General features: G+C 38.9%; 1 protein-coding gene across 4 annotated transcripts in view; it reads left to right on the top strand.

Annotated features, from left to right (window-relative positions):
- LOC149286018 (transducin-like enhancer protein 1) overlaps positions 1-12617 on the top strand; it is an 86001-nt gene that overhangs the window by 27934 nt on the left and 45450 nt on the right. For 2 of the 4 annotated variants that reach the window (XM_089494537.1, XM_089494536.1), the window contains exon 6: positions 1123-1197. In XM_089494537.1, coding sequence (XP_089350663.1) covers positions 1123-1197 — 75 coding nt within the window. Of the gene's footprint in view, positions 1-1122; positions 1228-12617 lie in introns of all 4 variants that reach the window. The other 2 variants (XM_089494534.1, XM_089494533.1) reach the window with 1 other exon arrangement.

Below are 12617 nucleotides of genomic sequence, written 5' to 3'. Positions count from 1 at the left end.
AGCACAGTTCTGCTCTACCACATTTGTGGGTAGAAATGTGGTGTTTGTGTCCGTCACTGTTCTGCTTAACCATTAATCCTGGTTAGAGTTGGATATCATTATGGTGCCGAAGTATGTGTCACTGAGCTGGCACTTCAGTTGTTCTACAATACTAACTTTGCTGGAGAACCAGTTTCTAGAATGAGATCTTATTTTGTTAATTACTCTGAAAATATATGTCATAAATCTGATGGGAATTTTAGTATTTAGGAAAACACCATCATAGAATTTGTAAACCAGAAATAAGCAAAGAAGAAGCTCTGGCTTATTTCTTTGGGCTTTTGGGAAAGGAACAGACTGAAGGGCTGGCTCCTGCTAGTTCTGTACATTACAGCAAGCCAAGAACTGAAAGTATGCTATTCATTTAGCCACTCTTGTTTCAAATGGGAACAATTGGGTATAATATTTGTTCCTCTAAATTTTGGCTTTCCATGGCATAAAAACCCAAGCTCTGTGTCAAAATACAATAATATATATTATTGTATAATATATATTAGATACATTCACTTGTAGAAAAGTTGTAATATTTTTTAAGCCAAGGATTTGTGACTGTCAAATGGCAAGTACAGTGCGCCCGCGTCATATGTGGGCGCATTATACGCTGCTTCTTCTGGTGCCATGCACTGGAAGAAACAATGGCACTCACACCTGTGGTGTGCGTGCACCATGGATACCGTGCGCTGCCACAATCACAAGCCCCATTAATTGTAATGGGGTTTGAGCATACACATTTTTTGGTTTATGTAGGGGGGGTGGGGTCCAGAATGGATCCCCGCGTAAAACAAGAGTGCACTTTACAATACATCCACATCATATGCAGGTGCAACTTATGTGGTTTTCAGCATGCGTTGAAAGCCATGTGTGCTGTGCCGTGGGCACAAGCCCAATTCTTTTGAATGGGGCTTGAGCATATGCAGCATTCCTTTTACATGGGGGAATCCGGAATAGATCCACCACATAAGGGAAGGCCCTACTGTAATGTCCTCTTCTACATGGAGAACTAGTTTGCAGCTTGGAAATACTCCTTTCATATGTTAAAATATCCTTATTACAATAGTACAAATGTCATGTTTGTTTTTCCAGCATCAACAGCAAGTGGCTCAAGCTGTAGAACGTGCCAAACAAGTGACCATGGCTGAGCTGAATGCCATCATCGGGGTACGTGGCCTTCCAGGTCTACCTCCTACAGTGTGTATAACCAGCTTTCCTTTCTTATTGCTTTGGTACTTTTAATGTGTTAATGTTTGATATGTAATAACTGCTTTTGATAATTAAGGCTAATTCGTAAACAGCATTTTTCTTGGTACCTGCGTAACTTTCAAATTGGTAGAATTACTGAAAGCACATTTTGTAAAGTGATAATGCCTGATTAGGACTGCATATTCATATCTTTATTTAATTTGCTTGTTTGCTTATTTTTTAAAAAGCTTCTGGCTTTGTTCTGCTCTGTACCTTGGAGTTTGGTAGTTAGTTGGTTGCCAAAGCAAAGGCTGCCGAAATTGAAATACAGTCCCTGAGATTAACAAATTATTTCATTGCATTTGAGTCCTTTGATGGCCTGGTGGCCCCCTTTCCCTCCTCTTTTGGTACAACTCTCTGAAGCAGTTGAGGACATTTGTTTGCTTTGCTTAGCTGAAAGGAGTGGCTGTGAAGTTTTGGGATCTGCTTAACCACAGCTGATCATGTCTGCTGGACCAATAAACTGTGGTTAATATTAACTGTGCTTAATTTCAATCCATAGTTATTGAAACCGGGATCTTTAAAATAACCAGTCAATCTTAATTACAGTTCTAAATCAGGGCAAACAGAGAAAACTATGCCTAAGCAGAAATGAATGTTTCCAAACTCCTTCTGACTACATGAAGGGAGGAGGAAAAGTGCAAAGCCCAGAGAGTAGGGTTGCTTGTTCAGGTCATGCTAATCTATAGTTGACTGTGATCTGTCATACTGTCATAGTGTGTGGTTGTGAGTGATAGTCAATCCCAGGTAACTAATTTGTTTTGCACTACTGAACTTCATGAGGTCTGTGTTCTCTCTGCTGAATTCAATTCCCAAGTCCTGTTTCTATGCCCAAGTACAATTGCTTGGGTTTCTTGTCCTTCCAGAATAAGCAAAAGGAGCTGAAACAAGAAGTGCTTCTCTTCCTTCTGATTTTATTCATATGCAAGTGCCTTGAGCAGATTCAAATTATTCATTTATCAATTTATGTTAATTGCTTGTGAGAAGATGCCCTGCTGGTCTTTATAGTTCCCTCAGACACTTTGTAATGATAATTAGACATGCTGCTGTATGGATTAACAGTGCCATAGTCCAATGACGTCTACAGACAATGGGACCAGTTAATCCATCTGTGCTTAAAATTACATCCCAACTGGAGATGGAAAAAAAGCCCCATAAGAGCGAGGGAGGATTAAAAGAATGAGCCTCAGCTTGAAAACTCTCCTTTTATCAGTTCCTCAATTGTAGATCTGCTGTTGCTTTGCCTGTGGTAAGCTATTGGCAGTCAATTAGGTGAAATAAACTGGGAGGGTGACCTTCATTTCCTTTTAATAGCTATTCCTCCCTGCAATGGGGAGTGTCAGTGGATTTTCAGCTTAAATTTTATTCAAGCTGCTTTATTACACTTGACAGATTAGCTCTGCATAAACATCTCCTCCTTTCAAACCAGGTCCTTGTTTCTTTCCCTTCTCCCTCCAATCAAGTACTTTAAAAATAGTAATTAAGTCTCTGTTTGCCTGCTGTCTTTGTAACCCTCACTTGTCTGACAGATTCTTGACATGAAAGTTCTGCTCAAAAGCTCACCTGGTCTATTTGTTCATTTCTCAAACACCTCTGGATAATGGGCATAATTTGAGAAGAAATCACAGCTATATCTACAGTGCTATTAAGCAGAAATGAAACAGTGGCAATTGATTTTCTTTAAAAGGAAGAACTTTCCAACTGGACCATGATGCTTTTACAACATATCTGGCTGGGTTTATATTTGCTCCAAAATATTCCCTCTTCCTTGGGAGGGTGCAAGCCTGACCCCAAAGAACAATGCTCTGACTTATTCTTTTGTAAGCTGCCCTGTGTTGCTCCCTCTCCCCCTCCCTACTTAATGGTATATTTTAAAAGAATCAGACTGCCATTCATTGACCTAAATCTAATTGCTAGTCTCAACTGGAGAAGACCCATTGAATCAGTCATCTTTACAGAATGGTTGACTTACCATTCAGCAATTGATTCAGTGATGCTGTTTTACTTGGGACTAGCAATTGGATATAGGCCATTAGCTTTCATAAGCAAGTTGCAATCTGAAAGCCTGTAATTGTTTCATTAAAGACAGCTTTTACATAGGTGCTGTTTTTGCCTCATCCAGTGCAACCCTGTGTAAATTTACTCAGATGGAAATGTCCTCATTTTCTAGGGTTTATTCCATAGCAAGTTTATAGAGGATTGTAGCCGTAAAGTACTTGAGGAATTGACATGCCACTTGCCAGTAGAAATATACTTCAGTTTTCATTGAGTGTTCATAAATGCTACATACAATCCTGTCTAACCCAAACTACCACAGTCTAGCCTTTCTTCCTCATCTGAACTTCAGGCACAGCTGATTTGACAATTCTATTATAGCCTGAAGAATAATCTTGTGCACTGCAAAGCTCACTACTACTGCTGCTGCTTCTTTCTTTCTTTCTTTTTTTTAAAAAAAACATTTCCACCAAGTTGGTCCAATAAGAGATTCTCTCTTTTTCTCTGTCTGCACATTTGTATATATCAATAATTATCTTACGCTGCACAATAAGTTTCATGCTCTGACATATGCTTGATTTGTTTGAAAGGGATTGTGTGCACACTGGAAAATTGGAGTAGCATAAAATTGGGCTGACAATTCAGTGGACCTTTGCTCCTCTTCATTGAACATGCACTGTGTCAGTCTGTCTCCCCAGAGGGGAGGAGGCATCAGGAGCCTGTCTGTTCCTACAAGCAGCAGCTGCACCGAAAGTAAGCTGCAGCCCAGTTTGATAGCAGCTGTCAGTATTGTTCAGGGACCCAACTTAGTGTAAAGAACAATTGCGGGGGCCATGCTCTTAAACTGCAGTGTCTTTCGGGCTAATAAAAGAAATAGCAATTTATCGGTTTAGACGTCTATTGTGAGAGTGAAAGGTTGTGAAAGACTTCTTTTTAAAATGCAAATAGGCTGGTGCATTCTCCAGCACTGGAAACACAATCAAGTAGCCAGTGGCTTAACACTGCTAAAAGATATTTCTGTTCCCTGAAAGTAGGGGCAAAGGAGAGGGTGGAGGAGAAAAATTGTATTGGAGGAGGAAGTTATGCAGATCCCTAATAGCTGAGCTTGAACATCAAGCAGAATCTGCATTCTTGGTACTTCCCAATGAGAGTTAACTTTATTGTTGTTACAGAGCTGTGCTTCATGGCATGACACAGTGATGCCAAATAATTGTTTCTAAATTCTTCCTTTGCCCTGTTAATTGAGAATGACTAACTATGGAGGCAAGGCTGAATTTTTGTTTTCACTTGGCACATGAATTAGGGGGCAAGAGGAGTGTGTGTGTGTGTGTGTGTGTGTGTGTGTGTGTGTGTGTGTGTGTTTACAGGGTGGATAAGCCTCCAATTAGCAAAAATGAGGTTGTTGAAAGATAGACATGTTTTGAAATAAAACAAACTAGCTCAGGATGGTAAGTACGTACAATGTAGAGAGCAAATAGATATTTGACGGTGGGGAGAAGAAGAGCAACAAAAGGAGATATTTCTGCCAAACAGAATGCATGAAAAGACATTTGTCTCAACATATTGGTTCTATTCAGATTGTACAGTTTGTAGAGTTATGCAACTTGGTAGTTATTGCCATGGAAGGAGAACTGAAAGTGGTATATGTGGGAACAAGTAGCGAGGAGTAGACAGGACAAAATATGCACATCCCACTCTTTACGCAGACAGTTCTGTTCATCTTTGATGGGCATACAGATGTCTCCAATTAACTACTTTTAAAGGAAAAAATTAAGTGAAGTAGTGACCTGGCAATCTAAGCACTTAAATGCTTTCATGTGGTCCCCTTTCTGTTTGTCTTAGGTTTGAGCATGGTGGTAGATTTTGCTCTGAGTGGAGAGAATCTAGATTATGGCATGAAGGGTTTAAGTGGATTATCTTGGTAGAATTTGAAGGGATTGGAGAAGGAAGAAGATGGTTAAGCAACAGGCTGGAAAATTAAAAGTTGTGCATGCCAAGAAATTTGAATGACAGTTGTAATTGGACCACACTGGTTGCCAATAAAATCACCATATAAGGTTGATGCAGATTGTTAGACTGTTTAAAAAAAATAAAAAAGCAAAAGCCTTTCTAAGTGTGGTTCACAGTACTTACAAGAAGTAGGCAGTCTGTGAGAGCCTTTCAGTTTAGCATCTTCAAAAAGAATTTGATACTTGAGAGGTGTCAGGTTCCCCCCTCCCCCCTTTGAGGTGTGCTGCTAATGGTTCTGTGAAATGTATCTCTTGGACTGACAGTACTTGTGAGACAGATTGAGTTGTCGGCCTCCAAAGGGCTTTCCATCATTGCATGAGGTGATTGACTAAAGGATTAGCACGATGCTGGATTATTTTTCCTCTTCTTGGCGGTGGTTGCCAGCTATCTCTGAGATTGTAGTGTGTGAAGCTTAAGAGGATGAGGTTAACCTCTTGAGGGTTTATTATGAGCATGCAGTTAATCTTTAGAAAGCCTATAAATAACTGGGATGCATGTTTTGTTGCAAAACAGAAATGTGGATGCAAAGAGAAGTGAAAGCAAAGACGTAAAGCTACAACTGCTTAGTTTTTGCCTCTCATGATCTTTGGAATCCTCAGCAGCAGTTGGCATTTAATGTCAAATGCTGTCTGAGGTTTGAATGTTGTTGTTTTTAAAGACAATGGGGGTGTGCAGGAAGGCAAAATAACATCAGGTGCCTGCTAGGGGATATATGGGACAGAAGGCTTAAGCCTTAGTGTATTTGTTGAATGTTCTGCTGGCTGAGACATAGGGGAAAGATGCTGACTGAAATAGTTTGGGAGACCAGATGTCTCAAGTGTAAAAGACCCGAGCCTCATCATGCGTTTTTCTAAAAAAAACAAACAAAAATCAAATCCAATGCTCTCCCCTCCCACAAATATGAAACTAAATTTATGCTATTACAAATAAAGCTGCCTGATAATGGGTGATAAGAATGCAGAAACAGACAGCCAACCACATTTCTTCCTAAGTGCTGAAATACTTCAGCAGGGTCCCAAAAACATAGATAAAATAAATTTATTTAGCCAGTGAAAAGTTAGAGTTTTGAAAGTTAGTCTTTTGGACACAAAATCACGCACTTCGCAGAATTTTGCTTGGGAGAAGTGGTAAAAAGAACAACAGCAGATGAGTGTGATTCTTAAGCTCTGCTAAAAAGCTCCAGAATTCCTCTCAGTTTTTATTCCCAAACTTTCTTAATGTTGTTTTCAGATTGTGATGCTGCTGTGTTTCTGTTCCCTGTTCTGACACTTAAGAAAGTTCACTTGCATTGGTTATTGTAAATGTTGTAAATCCAGTTTGCTAAACATACTTTACTGTGTATACAAAGTGCAGGTTTCCTCCTTGGTTTTCCTCCTCCCCACTTCCTTTTTCCCACACAAGTGAACTTTAAGAAAAATCCCCTGAAGATTTAAGCCTTAGCCTACACTGGAAAACATTCCAAAGCAATGAAAAGCAAACATTGTATTACTTTAGTTATGAATGTTTAACTTTCTAACCAATTTTTAATTTCAGCCCAAAGAACTGAGCTTCTTTCAACTCTGTCTTGTGTCTGTGAGTGACTGCAGGCATAGAGACAGACATAGCCACGGTGCATGGCCCTTCTTCCCACATTTATTTTTGCTTTAGTAGGCTAGGCTTTGAAGCATGCTGATGTTTTTCTTTGGACATCCTTGCAAAAACTGGACTCTTGATATGTAATGTAAAGGCCACACAAGCAAATTCAACTGGCAAGTTCGATATAAAAGGAGATATTATTCACACATTGGTTTGCTTCCTTGGATTGTCTTTGCTCCTCTGTCTCTCAATATTGTAGTCAAGGAGCAATATTTAGAAGAGCAAGTCTGCACACCAGCTCTTACTTTACCTGTAACTGTGGGCCTACAGATAAGGGGAAAGTATATATTAGGAGGTGGAATTGTCATCCCTGTTTGCTATCCTATTTATATCCCCCCTCTACAAATATGGTTGGCCTCTACTTGGGTACAATATAAATGTAGGCTGTTGTATGATTTAAAAAAATCCTATGAATACTAATTTATTGTTTTAACCCTCAGGCACCAGGATGGAATATTTTAGTTCCTCAGAGTCATGGTTTTGCTTCAGAATCCACACAGAACTGAACCTGCACTGTAGACATTCTGCATTATTATCACCTGAACAAGTTGTAGAACCACCTCCAAACTTTAAAAAAGACAGAAAGAAAAGTCCCAACAGATGATCTATTGCTTTTTGCTAACAGAGTGCCTTTTGTTCTACCCAGCGTGACATAAATGCCTTGTGTTCTTTCTTTTTCTGGCAAATCATGACACAGCAAAGCAGAGTTCACATACACTGGTTTCCTCTAGGTTAGTCTAGTGCTGCATGTTTACCATTAAAGAAGGATGCCATCAGTGAAAATGTATGTGTGTAAGAGAAAGTCAAAAAGTAGGAAGCAACTGTAATAATCATGAAATATAGCACAGAACACAACAGCTTGCAAGTGTTATCACTGTAGCAGTGCTAGCCTATGTACATCTTTTAATGTCCTTGAAAAATGAGGAGGGAAATGGTACCTAGTTTTTAATATACCTTTTATTGGATTACATACATTTGGATACAGAACAGCAGTAGAGAGAGTGGAGCTAGATTTACAAATAATGTGGCCCAGCACAGTGTACCCTCCAATATCCCTCCACATTTGCCTCTTAATGAATTCTGTTTTCAATCTTAAAAACAAAAAGAAGTAATAAGGTACAAGAAACTGATAAATCATCTGAGTATTCCATGTCTGAGTAAATCCTAATGAAATTAATGGCAACTTGAAGACACATATACAGTTGGCCCTGTGTTTTTGCAGGGGAACCATTCAAGATCCCCCCCCCCCCCCACCGGCGAAAGTGGAGGCTCATGCATATTCAAGCCCCATAGGCTTGAATGGGGTGTCCTCCATTAAATATAGTGGAGGTTGTTCCTCCATGGATTTCCAAGGTCGCAGATCCAAGATCCGTGAGTTAAGAGGGGCGAAGGTACACACATATAGTCTGTAATGAACATTGGCAGTACTGAGACTTTCTCCCAGTGTGCTTGTTTCACACAGTATAAAGAGATGACCTTTGGGGTTTGGATGACAAGTTTTGAGGGCTTTTTGCACCTACATAATTGGTTCTATTATCAGTCTTTTATTATTATGTTCTGTTTCATGACTTGTTCACATCAGATACTCTATTCCTGATAGCAATGTAAGTTCATGAGAATGTGTCAGAGCTTCTTAAATTTATTATCATAATAGTTTGAACAGCTAAAAGTGCTTATAGGACAGTCACCTTTTGAGGATATACTTCATCCCACCACACAGAGGGAAAGACAGAAGTGGCAACTATGAATTTTTAAAGGATTAACTTTCATGTAACTCAGACTGAGCAACATGTGTAGATATGGAAGCAAACACACAATATTTGTGTGCATAGACATGCCAGTGTGATCCAGGGATTTTTACATAGGACAAGAGAGCCTTATAATCCATCTATTCATTTGGAGTGAACATATGTTCCAGCCTGTATTGCTGCTTATGATAATTCTTTTTATGTTAGTAAATGCAATTAATGCTAGTGACATAAATCCAATTGGTCGTCCCAATTAGAACAGGAATCTTTGAATCAGTTTCTGAACTGTAAGATACAGTGTATGTAAATGCTGCATGTTCATTGGGTCTTCTCTATTAGCAATTGACTTTTGTTGGGTAAGCAACTCAGGGCTTCTACATGTTTTTGGCCTACAGCTCCCACAAGTCCTAGCCAGCACAAACACTAGTAAGGAATTAAGGAGTTTCATTCCAAAGACAACATTTTTGCATAAAGCATCTCTGGATTCGGCATGATCATATAATGTCTGAACAGCTATAAAAAGAAGACAATGACCACATTTTGGATGGACATATTATGGTTTATTATGAACACATGCAGCTCATGCAGAAGGGCATCTTCAGCCCTTCTGCATGAGCTGGTAAACAAGAAAATGTTCCAACTAACTATAGTATCACATTGTGCCTGAATCCATATAACTATGCTTTATGGGTTTGGAAAAAGGCAGTTATGAAAATAACTTTCAAGTTATGCTTCAACCTCCCACTTTTTCTGAAGCTGTTGAACAGTGTTTCTTGCTCTAAATGAAACACACAACTTAGTCAAAAGACCCGGATTTTTCAGCTTCCTTGTGCAAAAGGCTCATTCATATCACAGTTAAAGACAGAAGATGAACATTTAATTGTGGCCTTGGGTACCAATTGAGGGTGGAGAGTTTATCCCATCTTTATGTGATAAAGAACATTTGAGATAAGTAGAACTTTAGTTTTCTAAATCTCTTAAATGCTGTACAATTATACCTAAGTATTCAAACCTCAAAATTCCAATGTGGTTTACACTGGAATTCAGAGAAGAGGGTGAAAGCCTCAATCACTATTTCTGCAAAGAAAACCCTTCAAATATCGTTTGCTACAAATATCTGTTGGACAGTTCTTTGCATGCAGACTCCCATTTGCGACAAAAATTAAGAACGTATAGTACATATTTCTTTTGCCTATTTAAGAATGCAGTCTTTCAATTAACTTTCTGTGGGTTGAAAGTTGGTATTTAAAAAAGCAGTATTGTAACTTCTTTTGAACATGCTCCAAAAAGATTTTTATAGAGAGGAGCACTATGAATAAAGAAATGTTTAATATAAAAAATGTTGCACTGGTTTAAACAATAATGTTTTTGTCAATGAAAATTAGACTTTTGCCTTTGTCTCTTCTATTTCGACCATGATGTTTTGCACACTTGGTAAGCTGGGAAGTCTTTAATTAAATAGCCTCCTATTTAATCCAGATCAGGAAACTACAGTCAACCACCTTCATAATAGGCCATGATTTTAAAACACATTTTTTATCCATGACAGTGTTCTGAAGCTGAGAACGATAGTTTTCTGGTTTGGATAAAGTGAGAAACTTAATTAGAGGCTTCCTGCCATATCTAGTATTCCATGAAGGGTGGGAGACAACTGTTGAAGACAACTAGAAGCACATTCAGATGAAGCACTGAAGTCAGGAGCCCTATTGTCTATCTTCAAGTGGAAAGCACTTTTTTTTTTTTTGCTTTTATAAATAACTACTTTATAATACAACTCTTTCTATCACACTGAAGTGGATTCTAGAAGCTTTCTCAGCCCTGTGCCAACTAATTGTTGGCACCAGTTGGTACAAGGACTCCTTTGGAAAATGATGTAGATACTGATGCTTTGCCCAGTACTACACTGGGCTGCAAAAACATCAACAAGTAATCAGCAATAAAAGTAGTAGTGATTTTGCACTGTTAATTTCATGATTAAACTTTTCAGCTGTCCACAGCAGATTTATCTGTTGAACAGCATCAAACGCGGGTGCATTATACGCTGCTTTCAGTATATGCTAAAAGCAGCGCTGCTTCTTCCGGTGCTGTGTGCCAGAAGAAACAATGGTGTGCGCACACCGCCACAAGCACAAGCCCCATTACTTGCAATGGGGCTCGAGCGTACTCGTTTTTCGTTTGACGTGTGGGGGGGGGGGTCGGAACAGATCCCCCGCATAAAACAAGGGCACACTGTATGTCAGGGGAAGTGCCTGTATTTTTAGGTAGAGGAGAGAGAGTGACAGATAACCTTCCCCCATACATTGAAAAAATGGTCAAACATGGGGAGGGTTGTCATGTACTGTGGGATATTCCTGCCCCTACTGCTAATAATCAGTCATTCAAGTTCTCCACTGTCTCTACTTTGGGCTTTTTGTGGGTACTAATGTTAACAGAGGTCCTCCATGCAAGATGGACATTGGCCCAGTTATGGTGTTTCCATACATGTTTGATAACCATACAGGTGTACACACAGAGCTCCTATACACACAGTCAAAATGTATGGGAGGTGTGGTTCTGGGGACAGAGCTTTTCCACATAGCCACACAACCCACCCCTGTCCTACATTCTTTGCAACTCACCCTCCATCCCTGTCATGGATACAAGTTAGACTATCCATTCTCCAGTTTGTTTTAATTACTTAAAATGGAAAGAATGTAGTATTTTTGCTATATGACTTTCTGTAAAGGTACTGCAAATCAATATTGGAAAAAGCATTTTCAGTATTAAAATGGGCTGCTGGGGAAATAACATGAAAAGTTGCTGTACTTGATTTGAGTGAGCCACTGTTTTTTTTCTGAGTGTTGGCATGAAGAGGGGCAGAGCACAGGTGAAGAACACCTGAGTGGAATAGTCATGATGAAAATGAAACAAAATAAAAACTTAAATGGCAACAATCCTGTAGAGTGGACTATCTTAATAATTATGTCTGTATTAAAAGAGGTGCTTCTAATATATCCAATATGTAGTATGATGGGTCTGTTAGAACAGTCATGCAATGAAAGGGTTCTTACATAGAAAATTTGCATTGTGAATGTGAAATCCTTTATACCATCTTAATAACTTTGTGGGTTGGGTTAGTTTTTTTTAATTATAGGAAATGCAGCTGAGTTCATGACTTGCTCAGAGCTACCTAATGAGATTGTAACTGAGACAGATTTTAAATTTAGCTCTCTCCAAATTGCTATGTACTAGATTTCACTGCCTGTCCAAACAACTTGTTTCTAGAATTTTATTGATAGCAAGTGGCCAATTTTAACTTGAAAAGTAGAGATGTTTATCTGACTTTCTTTAAGTACCTGCAGGGGAAACAAGTTTCTGTTTTCCCCTTATGTCCCCCCAAATTCTTGTTTCCTTTAAAAACTATGTTCCTGTTTAGACATAGAACAGGCTGTTCTGACCATTTTTAAAAGAAACAATATCATTCAAAAATGCTAATCTGTAACAGACATGATAGCTGAAACTGGTGTGGTTGTACCATGAAAAGCTGGGTTTAATACAGAACCTTGTTGTTCTATTATCTCATGGGATTTGCAATTTGTCTGAAGTCATGAAAATAGAAAGTACTAATGTAAGCAATTTGGTTAAATTTTGGAAGAAATAAATGAGGATTTGATGGGACTTTTAGGTAGCCAAGATCTAAGGTTTAGGTTTTAATGGCATATGTATTTCCCTGGGAGTATGTTTCATGAAAGTCAGTGTGATTTACATATCTGATTAGATGTGTAAAGGACTGAAACTTGCAGCTTAATGACTGCCTTTGCACTTACGTTTGGAATCAGTCACATGGGTTATTGCAGCCCATCTTAATCTCATTCTTGGGTGGGGTTAAAGGTAGATACGATCTACCACCTTATCATTTATACAGTCAGTCAGATCTGAAACTGAATGTGTTCACATAGCATAACAAGCATG

This window comes from Sceloporus occidentalis, unplaced genomic scaffold (assembly GCF_023333645.1).
Source record: "Sceloporus occidentalis isolate IW3139 unplaced genomic scaffold, rSceOcc1.0.p SCAF_73, whole genome shotgun sequence".
Classification (NCBI taxonomy): domain Eukaryota; kingdom Metazoa; phylum Chordata; class Lepidosauria; order Squamata; family Phrynosomatidae; genus Sceloporus; species Sceloporus occidentalis.
Note: the sequence above shows the minus strand (reverse complement) of the source record. Positions and strands in the feature narration are given on the sequence as shown.